Source organism: Barbatula barbatula (genome assembly GCF_947034865.1).
Source record: "Barbatula barbatula genome assembly, chromosome: 21".
NCBI classification, from domain to species: Eukaryota; Metazoa; Chordata; class Actinopteri; order Cypriniformes; family Nemacheilidae; genus Barbatula; species Barbatula barbatula.
The window spans coordinates 6,026,256-6,044,055 of NC_136784.1; the positions used below are offsets into that span (position 1 = coordinate 6,026,256).

The 17,800-nt window shown below is 37.9% G+C and overlaps 2 protein-coding genes and 1 long non-coding RNA gene across 16 annotated transcripts in view; 1 reads left to right on the forward strand and 2 right to left on the reverse strand.

Moving 5' to 3' along the window:
• LOC306910323 lies at positions 1-5,670 on the forward strand. 3 transcript variants are annotated; one of them, XR_013788154.1, is made up of 5 exons: positions 38-123; positions 1,456-1,564; positions 2,187-2,230; positions 2,387-2,626; positions 5,234-5,670. It is a non-coding gene; the product is annotated as an uncharacterized lncRNA (long non-coding RNA). The 3 variants fall into 3 exon arrangements; XR_013788152.1 differs by lacking the exon at positions 5,234-5,670 and having other exon boundaries at positions 1-123; positions 2,387-4,231; XR_013788153.1 differs by lacking the exons at positions 2,187-2,230; positions 2,387-2,626 and having other exon boundaries at positions 5-123; positions 5,234-5,394.
• The window catches only part of hoxa3a (homeobox A3a), a 23,571-nt gene continuing 11,154 nt past the window's right edge, over positions 5,384-17,800 (reverse strand). For 2 of the 12 annotated variants that reach the window (XM_079484786.1, XM_079484794.1), the window contains 3 exons: positions 11,005-11,065; positions 7,679-8,237; positions 5,390-7,027 (listed from right to left, as the gene is read on the reverse strand). In XM_079484786.1, the coding sequence (XP_079340912.1) occupies positions 6,237-7,027; positions 7,679-8,120 (1,233 nt within the window). In that variant the 5' untranslated portion in view covers positions 8,121-8,237; positions 11,005-11,065 and the 3' untranslated portion in view covers positions 5,390-6,236. Of the gene's footprint in view, positions 7,028-7,678; positions 8,238-9,482; positions 9,860-11,004; positions 11,877-12,598; positions 12,898-17,800 lie in introns of those variants that run through there. The other 10 variants (XM_079484788.1, XM_079484792.1, XM_079484791.1 and 7 more) reach the window with 10 other exon arrangements.
• Positions 16,860-17,800, reverse strand: part of hoxa4a (homeobox A4a) — a 1,901-nt gene continuing 960 nt past the window's right edge. Inside the window, exon 2 of the mRNA XM_079484801.1 lies at positions 16,860-17,714. Coding sequence (XP_079340927.1) covers positions 17,389-17,714 — 326 coding nt within the window. The 3' untranslated portion in view covers positions 16,860-17,388. The remainder of the gene's footprint in view (positions 17,715-17,800) is intronic.

Genomic DNA, 17,800 nt, shown 5'->3' on the forward strand with positions numbered 1-17,800 from the left:
CTCCACTGAAAGGATGGATTAGCTGGGAGAGCAAGGAGGGACTGTGTCAGACAGGCAGCGTTCAGGCAGGATCCATACAGTGGTGTGCTGTGTGAGCGGAAATATGTTGACGAAACGCATCAGGTAAGAGTTTAAAACAGTTGCAAAATATATCAAATGTCTCGGTGTTTGTTTGTTTGTATGACACGAGCGACTTCTTTGTGTGGACGAGTGTTTGGCAAATAGATCTTCTAGTCAGAATAAGCTAATACAAATATTATATTACTGATCTTATTGTTGGTTTACTGCAGAGTAGTTTTTAATAATGTAAAAAAGGCAGAGCCTTACACAATAAAACCTGCGCTAACTTAATTTCTTCTTCAAGTGACCTATAACCAAAATACAATTTAATGTGCATATTTGTGAAACCCTGCAGAAAAAGCTCTTCCATAAGAAACGCAGGCAACGATTTAGATTATTTGTTTTCCTTTTATGTGATGCGGGATAACAAGTGCATAGCCATCAGACGAGTGCGTGTGTTTATATTTTTCGCAATTGGAGCAGGGTAGACATGCGCCCCCTCTGGATTAAAAGGGAAACATATTCTTTACAGCCTTCCCCAATGTTATGCTTTTCTCCTCAAAATGGCGCCTCCCTTGAGTTTTTACCCTCGAGCGTTTACACTCTTTTCAATCTATTTTAACACGACTCCTTACACATATTAAAGCTCTTGTTGGAGAAGATAAAGAGGGCAAAGAAAAATACATTTGAATGCAATAACTGGTTGTTTATTTCGGCTATGCATCGTCTAGTAATTACTTGAGAAATGGTTAACATATATGCACATAGCCTGAAATAGCAAAAGCAATGGTGCAAAAGTGTGACTGTGAATCAGTCGTTTTTTAAAGAAGGTAAAAAGTTTAAAAGCAGGTAAATGATTTCAAACTGATAGATCAAACTATGAAGATGACTAATATTATCCTATCATTATACGTTTAATTCCAGTAGCCACCTTGTTTTTGTGTAGGATGTTACGAAATGTGGTTTAGAAATGTATGTGAAAATAGTATTTAACAACATTGTTAGTATTATTTTATACCAATACAATGATCTGATAGTTAAGAGAAAAATACATAAAGCAAGCATTTTAAAATAAATTATGCTCGACAACCCCCATTTTAGTCAGGGGGACAAGAAAAAACATCTAAAGAGACTGAGACAAATTGTGTATGCCACGCGCAATGAAAATGTAGTTTATGGGTGTTTTGTGTAGCCTAATCCTTATCCCGGGGTGTTAAATGGCACTAAAAATGAATTACTATAGATCGTCCATGTTATGCTTTAGGATTCCAGTTTTTTTATTGCAAAGTGAGAATTAAAAACACTAAAAGACTCTTATCGCCACCGACTAAGCTGGTAGTGATTGTTTCGGTGCTGTCAACTTGCATGAAAGACTTTGATTTATGACTTCGTCAGGGAAAAAAGCATCCGAGGCATTTCCCCAGGCCGAGCAGAAACGAGGCCGAGACAAAGAGCCCATTTCTGGAGGTGAAGCCATGTTGAATCCTGTCTGGCGGCTTAAATGGTAACTTTAATTTTTACAGCTTTTGGCAAATAAATAAAACAGCAAAAGTAAATTTTATGTATCATTAAATATCATACTTGAATGTATATTTCCATTTAAATGAAAATATTTTAAAGGCACATGATTTCTTTATTTGTTTCGGGACATTTTGTCATGGATCAAATTGCTGTATTATTCAAAAAGATGCAACACATGTTCTGGGGATGGAGTTTTTATTAAACATATTTACAAAACAATCTGTTTTGTACAAAATATCTGAATAAAATAAACTATATAAAACTTAATGTTTTAATAGGTTAGAAGTAATTTTTTTGGTGACTAAGAATGTTTCATTCTTTCATACTTGCAACTTGAAGAAGTTATACAATTTGTGTATATTCTTACAAAAGCAACATTGGACATTTTTAGTATATGCAAGCATAACAGTCGTGGGTTAACTTACCTTTAAAAATATATATAATTATGCCAATATATGAAACCCATTTTGTATGCAAAAAAGACCAAAACTCCTGATTTGTCCTTGAATATAGCTGATCCATGTTGTATATTTTATGTTGTAAATCAACTGTAGAATCTGTTAACAAATAAAAATCCACTGATATATTCCCCGGGTCTCCCACAGTGTTGGCGAAGCTGTGTCGGATACTGTAAAGACGTGTCCAACATGTGGGTAACCGTATTGTCCTTGCTGGCACATTGTATATAACGGCGTATTGTCGTTCCTTTGCCCAGAGTAGTAGGTGTCTGACTGGGAACATCTTTCAAACTTCTGTTCCTAAAGCCGCAAACAAATTAAAAGTTTGCATGTCTTTTGCATTACAGGACTGACAGATCGTTTTGGGAAAACTCCCTCCACAAGGGCGTCTCTATTGTGACTCTGGTCATACGGAGCTGTCTTCGTCGCTATATGTGCACCACTGTCCTCTTCAGTCTTGCTTAGCTTCCCATGGATGTCTTTAGTCTGTCTGACGTTTATATTTCATACGCCGGTTCTGGAACCATTACCTGGCGTTCCGTCAAGTCGAGCAATGCTGATATTTCCCCACGCCGTGGCCTGCAAAGGTATTTGTTGTAATGGAACTCCTCTAGTTTCAAAACCTGTTTGTGTATGCTGTTCTGAGGCTGTGCGGACCTCCTCCTCGAGTAGTCAAACAACGATCTGGAAGCTTCTGAGCCTGGCAACACAAGTCATTCCACAAAATAACACTCTAAACATTCTACATTACAAATTGAAAGGAATGTGTGGACAGTGGCTATTTTTCTTATCCTCTAGTAAGAAATAACATATTTGACATGTCTGTAAATGACGACCACTGTTAAAATGCAATGATTAAGTTGATTTTCAAAAAAAGAGGTCCATAAACGATATTAGTGATCGCAGCGACCACAATAATGCCTACACTGTTGCGCTACACAACAGTAGCCTAATCTATCATTCGCAGTAATTTGTCAGACATCAGATAGACCAATGAGGTATGCAAACAAATTAATTTACACACTATATCTATAAAGTGAGTAAAAGGATTGTGCCTATATCTTCGCTATAACAGCTGAAAATGTCACGATATTTTGTGAGACATCTTCAATCACATCCGTTATTGCGTATAGTTACCGACCCACCACGAGTCTAGGCTGGTTTTTGCGATAATTCCGGGAGGAAAATTTGCGAGCAATGTGCGGTTTCTAAAGCTGTGCCGAGGCCCTAGCTTGGCTGACTCGCGAGCCCCAGGCTTGAGATGGTGTTTTCGAAAGGAAGTGGTATAACACGGTGAGTGTGGGTGAAAACATTAAATTGATAAACCCATGTCAACGAGGCAAAAGAAATAAAACACTCAACAAGTGACGGCTGACTATTGATAAAATCCGTTTCACGCTCAAACTCGTTATTCATTGTAAACGCGCTGTTTCACTCTTCTATTTGCTCGGATGAGGAAAGTATTCTATTTTTTAAAGCACTGGTAATGTAATTAAGACTGAAAAACATACATGTTTCAAACAACTTCAAAGTCACACAAGCCTCTACCCAATGACAATTAAAAATTATTATCTACAGTCTCCTGCCTATTAGATGGATCTAATGAACATCATGCAGCAACAGCGATTAACATGGCGATCACTGTTATTTACGAATGGGTGTCATGGTTTAAGCAAGGCCGGTGCAAGGATTTGTAGGCTCAGAACTGTTGAACCTGGTTCCGGCCGTTGCTGTTATTAGAAGACAAGGCCTTCATGCAGCCTTTGCTGCACAGATCCGTGAACCATAACAGTATATATTTTTGTGATAATGTCGAGTGAGCCTCTCACCATTGACAATTAACCAGACATATTTTAGTTATTGTGAGATGTATACACTTGTGCGCTGTACGTATCTATCCACCATCATCACCATGTCTCTGCGTAATTCGGTTTGGGGACCTATCAAATAAAATGTAAGGCGTATATGGTGCCTTTGTTTCCATCTATAGCTGAATACTACGAAATAAAGTGAATGTTAAATGACCTACAAATGACTTCATGCAACATAAAGGTACTTATTTTTTATATGTTATATAGTTGACGTACTGTGTAGATGTTTCGTTATTTATATTCAGATTAAGGTTATGTCATTACCAGAGGATGATTAGATTTTCTTTGAAATTGTGAATCAAAATTAAAGTGTTTGATGTCAGTTGTGTGACTATGAGAAGTATTGTCTTAAACGTTAGGGAAAAGGGTACTTGGGCAGTTTTAGTGCTCATATTCTAAACAAAGAGCCCTAGAAGCCTGTGCGCGATCAATCTTACTTGCCAAAAGGTCTGACAGCCTCGTGGCCCCACAATGCATTTAAACCTTATAGCTCTGCGCGAGATCAAATCCTAGGACGAAAGGCAGAAAAAGGCAACAGACGTCTCATAAACACAGATTTAAATAAAGCAATAGGATTTTATAATATCATAGAAAGGCTTTCAAGTAGGCCTAGTCAGTATTGATTTTGTTGTTTTTAATGTTCTATGATATGCTAATTAATACAATTACAAGCTCATTTTTGTTTAGCGATTATTTTTGTGAATCGTCCATATTCAGTTAGAAAGGTTCTGGTGTTGGTGAATAGATTACTTCTCTAGGTGACACTGAGGCCCATTGTAAACATGGCTTAAGGCCATGATCCTTTTCCCATGAAACCTATAACCACGTTTAAAAGGGTTGATGCGTATTTTCACCTTAAATTAATCAGCTTGAACTATTTCCCTGTTATGTCTTGTGCAAGCTATGGGGATCCGTTTCTGCTTTGTCCTGCTAACCATATGCAATAAGCTGTCCAGAGATATATTGTAAGAATATGATTTCTTTACAGCGAATGAAACCGTAAATGTGCCATGTGTTGATATAATAACATTGTGACGCTTGACGCACAACCATTTCATAGTATTAAAGTATTTTCTTAGCCATTTAAAACAAACACACTTCTTTAAAAAATTACAGTAGCTCAATTTTATCATTACAGTTAATTGGAGCTAGTGGTGTTTTCTAATGCATTTCTTTTCTTAAAAAAATATTTTTATAAAATATATGCAGAAGACTTTGCTGTCTACAAAAGCCCCATTGTATTCCAATTGAAATAACAGAGGGTCCGATTTTATAATGGCAGACTGTTAAACATTATCCATTTTAAATGTTTCTCTCTTATAGGCGCCGCTGGAGGCCGAGTGGGAAGCTGTCACGACAATGGATGAGACTGCTTGCACTTTGCACAAAATAAAGAGGAATACGGGAAATGACGTTGCACCACACAAATGTCATGCATCAGTTTCAGCCTGTCAGTGCCTTTGTTCTCCAAATGCCTTTTAACTATCTATTTAATAAAATAAAACATTTAATTACATTTTCAAGGATATAAAAAAAATATTTTGCTTCGTTTTCACCAACCACAATTGAAAAAGAAGCTTACACAATCAAATTAGGATCTGTTTAAATGTTGTTTTGCATTGATACTAATGTTTTTGTTATGTAACATCTGCTACAGGCAAATAACATGAGCTCGTCAATTTCTTTTATTTTATTTTTTCAAAAATCGAGCAGCATGGCATTGGGTAAAAATGTCAAACAAATAAAATGAGCATTTAATCAATGTCTCTCTAGACTCTTTGAGCACAAAATGATTAGCATTCGCACATATTGACACATTTTCGAAAACATTGGCTTTCCATAATCAAGCTGGCCTGTTATCACTGGACCATATAACGTTTCAGTACTGATGTGGCTGGGAGAATTCCCGGTCTGACGGATTGGTATTTATCACTTAAATTCTACCATCCTGGAAAAAAACATTCGAAAGACAATAGCTCATTTGTCTACGATGTATCAAAAGTCCAGATCGTTTTCGACGTATTCTAAAACAAGTGCAAAATGCAAAACAGAAAAGAAAGAGGTGGACAATTTAGAAGATTTAAATTCACATTAAAAAGAATCATAAAACATATACGTTCTATGCGTTCTTATACCCTGTTTCAGTTTTCCTTCAAACAAATACAATAGTACACATATTTCCATGATGTGAGGACGTTTAACGTTTGAGGAAATAAAACTTAGTCCATAGCTAAACGAACAACAACAACAAAAACTTCGCCTGAGCTACGTCAAAAAACGATCGATTGGATGTAGAACGCGGGGAAAGAAATGCATTGTGGCCACACTACAGATGAGTCAGTTTGGGCGCTTCCTGAATTCTTCCCTGAGAATAGTGCGAAGTAAGGTCTGAAAATGAGCACGGGTTTGGATCGCACGCTCCTTGATGGTGACTGTTTCCCATGGTGATGGCGCCGTTGTAGTCCATGTTGCCTTGAGGAGGGTGCGGTAAATGTGTCAGGCCAAAAACCGAAGCCCCCATGCCCACCAAAGAATCCGAGTAGCTTCCATTGCCACCAACGTACACTGGGCTACCCTGTACTTGAGTCCCGTAATTATTGTTTCCTTGAAGATGGTGAGTGTCGTATTCAGGCGTGGCTGTACCAGCCCCCGGATACCGCTTCTGAGGAGGCGGGCAATTGTTCAGAGGAGGTGGATATGACGTGGGAAGGCTGTACGCGTTAGACTGGGGCTTGTTATAAGATATTGAAGAAGGTGAGTCGTAGGGCACATTGTTAACCAAAGAATGCATTGAACTTAAATACCCACTCCCAGTACCTCCGCCACCAGATGAAAGGGCAACAGGACTGTGGGGAGAGTGTGCCCCAGGGGAGGGCATCATTCCAATTCCCTTTTGGTCCTTTTTGTACTTCATCCTTCGATTTTGGAACCATATTTTAATCTGCCTCTCCGTCAGGTTGAGCAGATTGGCCATTTCTACTCTTCGCGGGCGGCAGAGGTAGCGGTTGAAATGGAACTCTTTCTCCAGCTCTACGAGTTGCGCAGAAGTGTATGCAGTACGAGCGCGCTTGGAGGCAGCTGAACCAGGCGGACTCTTGTCTCCAGAGCAGCTTTCTACTGTATGGGGACAAAAAGGCTTTGGTCAGATTAAGCATCGAGCACAATGGAAGTGTTTTACGCATGCCTCAGTAAATGGACTCCACCGACCACGCAGGGTTCAAATGTTGCTCTTGTTTTCAAAAGCTGAATAACGCCCCTGCTGTTAAAACATCGTACACCATGTAATAATGCCATGACAAATGTATAGCTCTATGACATATTAAGGCTTTTCGGATCAGCTGGTAAATCATGCATATTGTAGCTGCAACCCCTACCTAAGGCTTTACCTCTTCCATGTAAAATAAAACAAAACACTAAATATCATATCAGAATGTGAAAAAGGCTAAAGAAAGGCATGCAACTGAAAGCAAAGCACTGTTGTGTTTGTTGGGGAATTTCTTTTCAGAAGCTTTTTCCAAGTCCCGCCAGAGGCGCTATATCAGAAGTGTTGTATAGGCCGAAGAGGAAATTAACAAAATATAAATACAGATAACATATAGAAAAAATATATATGATATATAACAAACAAAAAAAATAACATTATTATTTTTATATTTAAAGTTTAAATAGTTTTAAGTAAGTTATATATGTACAAAAAATGAGTTATTTTAAATGAATAAGAGGACAGAAATATACTTCACATCAGCTGGATAATTTTGATTTAATCACCTGAAATGTTACCACAGGGTTTCTGCTTTATATTCTGACGGGACTCCTTCATCCAAGGAAAAATGTGTTTCCTAGTGGCTGGCGTAGGTGAGGCATGCCCTGGGCTGTTGGTTGCAGAATCATTACTCTGAATTTGGTTCAGAGCACTGGGGGAAACAGGTCTTTGAGGGGCAGTAGTGGGCTGGCTGCTGTCGGGGATGTCTGGTACTGGGGCTTGGGTCCCGTTATTCCGTTGGCAGCCTTCAGAAATTTCATTGGGTTTGTTCAGAGCTACAGAGCCACCAGGGGACTGCAGGGAGCAAGCCGGTCGACGGTACTCACTTTCCACATGAAGGGTCTGCAGATATTGCTGTTGATTGGCATCATAACCTAAACCGTTTGCGCTTTGATAGGGGAAGCCACTGTAAATTGCCGAGCCGTCGCAGTAGGTCGCTTTTTGCATCTCGCCGTTTCCCAATGTTTATTTCACTTTCTGACAAGGTCCTGACACCGACGTAGAAGAACATTGGCTCAACGTAGTCACGTGACACCTCTTCGCCAATGGGCTCTATTGGTGAACCTACGAAGAGAAGATACGGCAAGCTGGTGAAATAAGGTCTATCCATCTTACTTTCCATAGCTCGGTTGACACCGCGGCCAGACCGGGAGAGCCGGTTACCACTTACCTTATGGCCAGTTGCAACAATAGTTAACATAACTGAAGTGCACTAAAAACAGGACGGCCACTTCGTAAAATCACTAATCAACACTTAGGTAAAATATGAAAACATTCATCGTGTTTTTTTCACATAAAAATATTGCCTGCAAATAGTAGTCATAGTTTTATGTAAAGTTTTTTTGTAGTGTGAATTGAAATATTAGCAACTTGCGACATTATAGACCGGGAATTTACTGGACCTTCTATATGGGACTGTGTTAGTTTTCTTAGTTTTTTATTGATACACATTTCCCATTCGGGAAAAACTCATTAATAAAGCTACTGATTTAGAAGTTTTGCGTAACATTTTCTTTATTCGTTCATTTTCTTTATTCTCTTCAAGTCTCTGCGTGTTTTGTTGGGGTTCGAAAGCTGTGTAGGAAGAAAACCTGAAAAACCTGAAGAGTTCCAAAGTGCGGAGTTTGAAGTAGCCTACAGTCAACAATACCCATGACGAAAGAACATTAGAACACTAAAAGGTTATTCAAACGTAGTTTTCAGAATAATCATTTAAAAAAGGATTTAAAATAATGAAATAAATGTAGATATTTTATAGGCTAGTTAAATATATTATTGTATAACCTTAAAACACAGACAAAAATAAGGAGAAACGCAATAAATACGAAACGCAATACAAAATATATATGAAGTATATATTTATTTACAAATATATGTAGCATAAATCAATAGCCTAAAATAAGAATTATTTAATTGTTCGACTACGTGTAGGAAGAATGGAGAAACGTACAATTTAAAAACAATAAATGAATGATTCTGAAATTAGGCCTAGATGCCAAATTAAGAATGCATATATCGGTAAATAAAGAATAACAGTAATAAATCAAGAGGCCTCGCCAATTTCCATCCACACTTGACATACATTAATTTTCAGTCCGACATTATCGGTACGGTAGAAAAAAAAGACGCAAAAGCCACGAAGTAGGAGACCCCATCTGCCGCGCGGGAGGAATCTGGCTTGCCTGTGACTGAGTGTGTGTGTATGTGCGAGTATGAACTCTCCCTGAACCGAGATTTCAGTCGCGCGGTCATAAATCACAAACTCGCCATTTAACAACCATGCGAGAACTCTGCCACTGTCCCGCTTACCTTCCCCTCTGACGAGCAACGCGCAGCACGGCGCGAGCTTTTCTCATTCAGCGGCAGAAATCGATCAAACAGCGGTCCAGAGTAGGGCTAAATCGAGAAGACAACAAAGCCAGAGTCGCACTAGCAGGATTCATAGGACGTATCTGCAGTAATTCCTTCCTTCTTTCTGTTTTGACGTAGATCAGTAAAGCATGCGAAAGTAGTCTCGTGCGCCCTGGTTGAAGCGCCTGGAAACATACACATGTCATGCCACTAAATTGAACGTCCGTGTTCTCGGACCTATACTAAATACCACCATGGGCTGCGCTCTAGCGAGTCTTTCTTGTACCACTAACGTGCACAAACTAGCATGTTAACATACTCATGCACACCCCAGTGAACTCCCTCGAAACACAGCGTCACAGTAGACAAGGAAAATTATGCAAATGAAGCGCCTTCAGAAGCACAGAATGTCGTTCCACTCCCCTGTGAACACTGTCAGGACTGGATACAGATAACTTCATCGAATCTTGGAGTGTATTCTTATGCTTATCACTAGAATGATTTATGAGGTGTTATGTTACAATCATATACATTTAATAATATCAACGTTGTTTTGGTTTTGAAAGATTTCTATAAATGTAATGGCATAACCTAATCTGCAAAACTTTACAAAATTACATATATTGCTCTAGAAGTAAAACCTTTCTACAAAATCTATCCAGTTAATAAATATTTCATAATGAAGTCAAAGCCAAGTCCTACCATTAAACAAATAAAAATGCTATATGCTATGGATTAAAAAAGTTTAATATTAAATCCTAGACCACCAAACTTGAGGGGATGTGAGTCTGTGGATAAAACATTTCAACATTAGAATGAATTACCAACATCAGCTTGTTTCTTTTCTCGGCCAAACTCGAAGATTTATGTCCTTGCGCAGCACGACAACAAACAGACAGATTCCTATTTTTGTTCGGCCCACTGCATTACAGCTTTCCAAAGCTAAAAAAGAAATGAGCGGGCTACGTGGGCTGGTGAGTGGGATTTAAAAATCCTTGAGTTTGCGGGTTTTTTCCTTTTGACAATTTCAGCATTTTGGACATTAACTCCATTGTTTTCCTCCCAATCAAATCGATGACTAAGGAAATGTACTGATGACGCTCAAACTACGAGGTGAAAAGTCAATATACAATCAAAAATGACTGTAAAACTGTCATTTATATAATACAAATTTAACTCATATTAGATTTGGTCTCCTTGCAGTATAAAATGTATTAATCAGGCTTGTTAATCTATACTAAACCGCATAAAGCTGCCACAAGACCGCCTTTAAAGCGTTGGTTCGAGCATCTCCTTTATAATGACAAATTACACCACAGACAAGTGTAAAGGGAAAAATTATGGGGCTTCAATTTTTTATATTCAGCCAGGTTTGTGTGCGTGCTTGTAGCACGTGTGTAAGCTGATTAATAATAATGTAGAATATGTTTAGCAGTACATGTCTGTAGTCGTTGTGAAATACAATAGAATTAGGGCTCACCTTAAGCAAAACACAGTCTCTGGTAGGCTTAGTGATGAGACACATTCATTTATTGGGAGATCTACGACAAGAAATGAAAATAAAAGTGTTATAATTAATTTCCAATTATAGACAAAGTGATTGTAGACAAAAAGTAACCACAACATCAATGCCACAATAACGTTATACTCTTCATTTATGGATTACTTTATTTCCGAGTAATTTATTATTATTATTTCTGTTAATTTAGAATTACAATGAAAATGTGGAATTTTGAATGCAACTTCCAGAAAATGCATATAACATGTTATTATTTATGTATTTCGTACTTACGTTCTATTGTAACAAAAGTGCGATATAAATTGAATAAATTCAATAATAAAAATGACATCTGTATAACGTTTTAGGCTTTGTACAAACATTCTCATGTTACAACACTTAACTCAGACTTAAATAACAATATCAATATGGCGAAAGTTACTTTTCTTTTTAGTATAATATTAATGCGAGCAATTACACAACCAACACTCTAGGTAATAATTACTTGGGTAACAATCAGAATAAAATAACAAAATACATTTTGACGAATGGATATGTGTCAGTACAGTGACAAAAATATTGATGCCCGTGTGAAAATAAGAATGTATCATCAACAGAAATAAAACAATCGAGCAAATGTATCGAGTTATCCTCCATTTTGTTTCTTTCCTAGAGAATTTAGATCGAATAGTCATTAGCTCTGAAACAGCGGCCGCCCTAAGTCCCCCAGCCCATAAATCAAGACTCGAGCGTCGTGACCTCGGCGTGGCAGTGTGCTTCTGGTTGATACTCCTTATATGATATCCTCGTTTCCCATGCGAGCCCCGGCAACAAACTGTTCGCTATTGCTCTGTGGAGTTTTATTCGCTGTCTTCTGATTTATTCTTCCTGGGAAAACACTGTTTACACACCCTCTACAACTTAGCGGGGCTTTACAGCGACACACGAGTGTTGCCGAGCCACGTGCAATACAAAGACATTCCCATTAATCATTTACACATTAAAAATAAAATAAGGGATTATAATAGATATTTCAAGTGGTATAGAAAGCTATAAAAATAATTGACAGTGGTGCTATAAAAATGCAGACAAATTTCATGTAAGGTTTTTAATCCTAAATAGAAAACACATGTCCAAGGGTTATTCTACACTTATTACCAGCATTTTGTCTTTTTCATTATTATTTGTCATTAGGCCTATTTCTTCTTCTTATTAAATTTTAAGTAAATGAAGGCCAGAAGTATCTGGTGAAAACGTGCAGGGTACTTTCCGTTTTTTTTTTTTTTAAATAACGCAGATTAAAATACTGTTATATCGTGTAAAAACACTATATTTTTCATTCAAGTCTAATAAAAAAAATGATTGTGAAGTGTGGCTTAAAACAAATGAATGTATAAACAATTAAAATACAATGGCATTAGCTTGAACGGGTGTGTTTGTCATTTCGGTGCCAGTTTAGGGATGAAGAAAAGTTAAATATCTAATATTATCTAGATTTAGATTATTAATAAAGACCAAACGGATGATCTTGATTTCATCTCTCTCCTGTGTTGAACCGTCAGTCTGCGGTACTGACCTTTTCTCTGAGCCGCAATAACTCACTTGAGTAATGAACAATCAGCGGAAATACCTCAAAATAAAATCCATCCTTACGGTGCGCAGGGCTTTCGGTCGTTTTCTCCATAGAAAAACATATCCGTTCATGACAGCTGTATAACACCATCCGCTGAACGTACCAAAGACTTACGTTCTTTTTATTTTTCTCCCTATCTCGCCAGCTCCCTACCAAGTCCACAATGACCCAACCCCACTTTCGTGAAGTAGGCTAGCGTAATCAGCACAACAGAAGACCGGGGCTCGCACGCCATCCACCCCCTTCATCGTAATATCGCACCCATATTGTGCGTTCCTCTCACGTGACCCAGTGTCTATTAAAAAAGAAACATTTTTTGAATCTGTGAATCATTAATAGAGACTGTTGTTGGTCCCATTGAGACGGATCAGAAAAGCAGTAGTGCTGGACTGCTTTGCTTGAATGATGCTAAAAATGTTCGGTCTTATGTTTTGGTCTTCGCAACACAGATGTCCGTTTTCAAATTATTAAGGAGATGGTGGAAGTATTGGAAGTTATTAGAGCGTTTTTGTGCCTGTATGTTGGGGGGAGGGTTCCCCAGACGCGTGCCAAGAATAGATTTACATTTATGAATTTGGCTTTTATCCAAATACATTTCAGTAGGTGCATTCCCTGGGGCTCGAACCCATGACCTTTGTAAATGTAGTACCATGCTTTACCTACAGAAAAGACAAACTTGGACCACACAACTTTAATCTGTGTGCTGGTGTTATTGGAAGAGACAATATGCATTTGACAGGAGACGAAAAACGGTTGGAAGTCTGATTTCTCAAAACTGAGAACTGCTACAACCGTTCTCCCCGTAGCCCACAATCGTTTTAACACTATACTCATATCGTATGCATAATCCAAGTGCTAGCTACAAACGTACGGTAAAATCCGTACCTAACTGAAAAGCTATTTCATTCATTTCAAATACACGTAAAAAACTCGTGTGTGCAAGGTGGCCCTCTCTCGGTGATTACGGTGTATCAGCCCAAAAAGACTGAGAATGGAATTTCAGGGTTATCATGTCATGAACATTCAAAGATGAACACAGTAAACGTACGTCTGTGATGTTGCATTATGTGCACTAGAATGTAGACTATTTTATACGTCAGAACCTTTTGTTGTTAGTAGGCTCTCTTCTACGTTTTTTCACAGAGAAGTGATCTATCATCTCAACAAACAAAAGAAACGAGATCCGTCCCGAATAGAGGCCTGCTCTTAACCAACATTCGGTGCTTGTTTACCGGCAGTAGAGTGTTTCGGCTGAAAGCTCATCTAGCGGACGTGGTAAAGCTCTGTAGATAATTAATCACCTCAGTCGGGCAGGACCCTTCTCCCCCTTACATCAGTGCTTTGTTCTCTGAAATGCCACAACTTTCTAGACCAAAAAGTTTTACAATTTGAACACGCGTCGGTTTATGTTATGTTTTAGCTATGCTTTAAGCGAGTGTTGTATGGTTGCAACCACCTCAAGATTTTAAATCCGTGACGCGTTGAAGGGCGAAGTCTTCAGTTTGAGTTTAAATATATATCCTGAGCTGTGATGGTGCTTATTAATTGTTACTCCCGAAAGTCCGATATTGTTCATTTAAAACAGATTTTGCAAACCGGACATGTTGCTACTTACTGATGTTTTGTTTGTATCGTGTATGAACCAGGTTGCACCGTAGAAGCATCACTTGGATTTTGCAACGAGGACCTGTCAAAGCTCTGGATTATGCTCATGTCCTTCTCAAACATTTCAGCACGGCTCCTGAATTTCTCACTGACCCCAAAACCCAGTACACGAAACACCACAAGACCAATGTTACACTGCTGTTAGGGACCAGGACGCTACATACCAAGGGGTACAAGCAGTTTCTGTTCTTAGACAAATGGGGTTTTGCGTATGATTTACTCTATTTTCATTTTTTAATTAAACAAGGCGACACCACTATAACCTAGATATGTTTTTTTCTTTTTTCGCTCATCACTGTAAAGTAAAAACGTGCTTGTGTTGAAGCTAACCTACAACATGCTGTGTTTTCGATTTATGGAGCCTCGCCAAGTGACAGAACAAATCTGTTCTCAATGTTGACATTTGGAGCTCTTATCGCAACCTCCGATTACTTCGACAACATTCGAAAATAATTGCTCTTCTTGGATTTACTGTGGTTATCAACAAAGTATAATAACCTTATTGTAATTTTTATATTTCTTTGCAACAATGGTGCCAGTTGCTCCCTAAAAAGTTTGGAAAACTTTTACTTGTAAATAAAATTAAAAGGTTTATGATTAAGGGAGCTGTGTTTTGTTTAAAGATAATGACACTTTCGCTTTGGCTAATTATTACTATTATAACGAGCAGATATTATTATTATGTAGCAGAAAGATTTAAATGTGCTTAATGTTTGCAAAAAATGCAGGAGATTACTAAAACATATGAATATCCTTTACAAACTCTTTTAATTTTAGGAAAATAGTATTTTCCAATTGAATCTGATCAGTTACGGTAAGTTTAAATGTTAAGTTATTTACCATATAATCTTTATCATTAGAGTTACCTACATTTTAGAGACAGCTGTTTAAGAAAAAAATAAAGCTCTTAGAAGTTGTTAGAAACAACTTTTCCGAAAAAACAGTAGACGCAGCTAACAACGTTTAGACATTTGAAATGGCTCAGGTTACTTACTCTATGGCACATTTTGAAGGTTGGCCGAAGAAGGGTCAGAAAACGGAAGTTTCATGGATGTCTTGCAGAGTCGACGGTCAACTGTACAATGAAAAATCCTACCAAAATTCTCGTGTCTATATCTGACCGGGAGGTATCTATTATTTAATAAGGTCATGTGAGCTAGTCAATTAAAATTTAAGCACGGTAGATTGAAGGGTGAGGTGGGGGGAACGTGATGGAATTATACATTTCCTATCTGCCTATCTGAATCAATGATGACGGAGTGTAAAAATCTTATTTGACTACAGTTTTTTTGTAGCGTTGTTATAAATTCAACTTAATGATTTGGTAGTAACCTCAGACAGACCAGGTATAGCTCCAATCTGTGATTATGGTATGTGATAAATGCACAGGGTGGAGTTTGTAGTTTGTAGAAAATGTAGATCTCGTTTTGCATCCTCAAATAAACGACCATTCATATCTAATGCTTTCGGCTTGTAACTAGTCCATTTCCTTGTGTTTTTCTTACTTGTTTTCACTTACCTAACTCTTACTCCATTTAAAACGCTGCATGGCCAAAGTCTGGGGCATGTAATACTTTTAAACACTTTAGTAATTTCATTTTAAAAGCTGGCACAAAAACTAGACATACACAGAAACTAGACAAACAGTCTCCCACAAAATTTGGGAAAGTATCATTTAAGTTCCACTACTGCCCCATGCGTTCATGGAAAAAAGCACCATGGTCTGGAGGGTCCTGAATATGGCGAGGTTAGAGGTTAAGAGGTCATACACAGTGCTTCAGTTTGATGATTGGATAGTTCATTTGTGTCCTCTGCGTGAACTCACCACAGTAGTCTCTTTACACCAAAGTCTACTGTCGCCTTGTGCTTTCCTAGCTGACTTATATGGGGATAACTGAAACTAGCTAAGATGGACTTTAATTACGTTAATGTAAAGTCTAAGAATAAGCTTGATAAAAACAATCAGCGGCATAAAAAATGTGTTTATACATAATTTAAATGGTCAGTATTAGGCTTTGCATATATTTGCACTCATGTGATTTAAAAATATAAGATTTGTAATATAGCCTACTTTTAGAAGATATTGACGATGCCATATAATCTAGCAAAATGTTGTAATGTTTAAAAATTATCCCCTTTAAATTAACTTGGCTAAAAGAACACTATACAAATAATGTATCCTGTTTAAATAGTTTACATTCGAATTAAATACATATCTGGATTAAATAAAACGTACGTAAATCACAAGTTTGGCGACAAAGGATTTTCGTTGCAAAAAATTATGTCTCTAATAAAAGAAACCGTTCTTTTCTAGCACTAGTCTCATATTTAGCAGAGTCGTTTGTTCGACAACCAAACGCAGAAAAATTCACCATTTGGCGTGTTAATTGTCACAAAACAATTTGTGTCGAAGAATTGAGTGTGTCTTATATTAAGTTTTATGAATTACGTTTAAATAAAACAATTTGATGGTTCTGTATATGTGTGCAAAGCTAGCGCATCAATCTTGGCCCTTACTAATGATTAGTCTAAAAGGATTATACACAATAAATTCATATTTATTATTTCCACTGGTTGCCTATTACTTGCATACAAGCTTACTAAAACATCTTGACATATTTTACCAATATACAAATAACCAAATACACAAATATTCACAGCTTTGATGACGCAAATACGGACACAATACACTAAAAATTAAACTAAGACAAATATGATGACTACCTCACAGAGATTGCTCCTATACTTGTGCCTTCATATTAAAATGTCAATGGGATTTGTACACGCGTTACTAGCACTGGCCATATGCCCGGTTAGAGAAAAATAACGCAACGATCCTTTAACCAAGGTAAACTACACACCACTATTGTTCAAGTACGTAAAAACAACTATCTATACAGGAAGGGTATGCTTCCATTTCAAATAAGTGTGAAGGAAATGGATAGGGAGTCGAGAATGAGGTCGCCTTATCGGACATTGAATAAAAAGTAACCCTGTGAAGTTCCAATATTAATACTAATATGTCTTCTTTCTTGTTCAGGTCCGTTTGTGCCGATGTGCTTCTGGCACTATAGGTTCGATGAACACGGCGTAGGAAGTAGTGTTTGCTGCTGTTGAGTGGCGTCCGTTTTCACGTGATGGTTGGAGGACGCAGAGCTCGATGAACGGATCTTTGTGTTGGGAAGCTTGTGGTCTTTCTTCCACTTCATACGGCGGTTCTGAAACCAGATTTTCACTTGACGCTCAGAAAGACACATAGTGTGCGCGATCTCCACTCGTCGACGTCGAGTCAAATATCGGTTAAAGTGGAACTCTTTCTCAAGCTCAAGAGCCTGCTGGCGCGTGTAGGCGGTCCGAGACCTCTTGGGCACTCCTCCAGAGTAGCTGGCGGTCACTAAACACACAAACACATAACCACCCAGGTGTTACTTGCATTCTCCTTTATTTGTGAGTTGTCGTCAGGTTATTAGGTTCACTCAT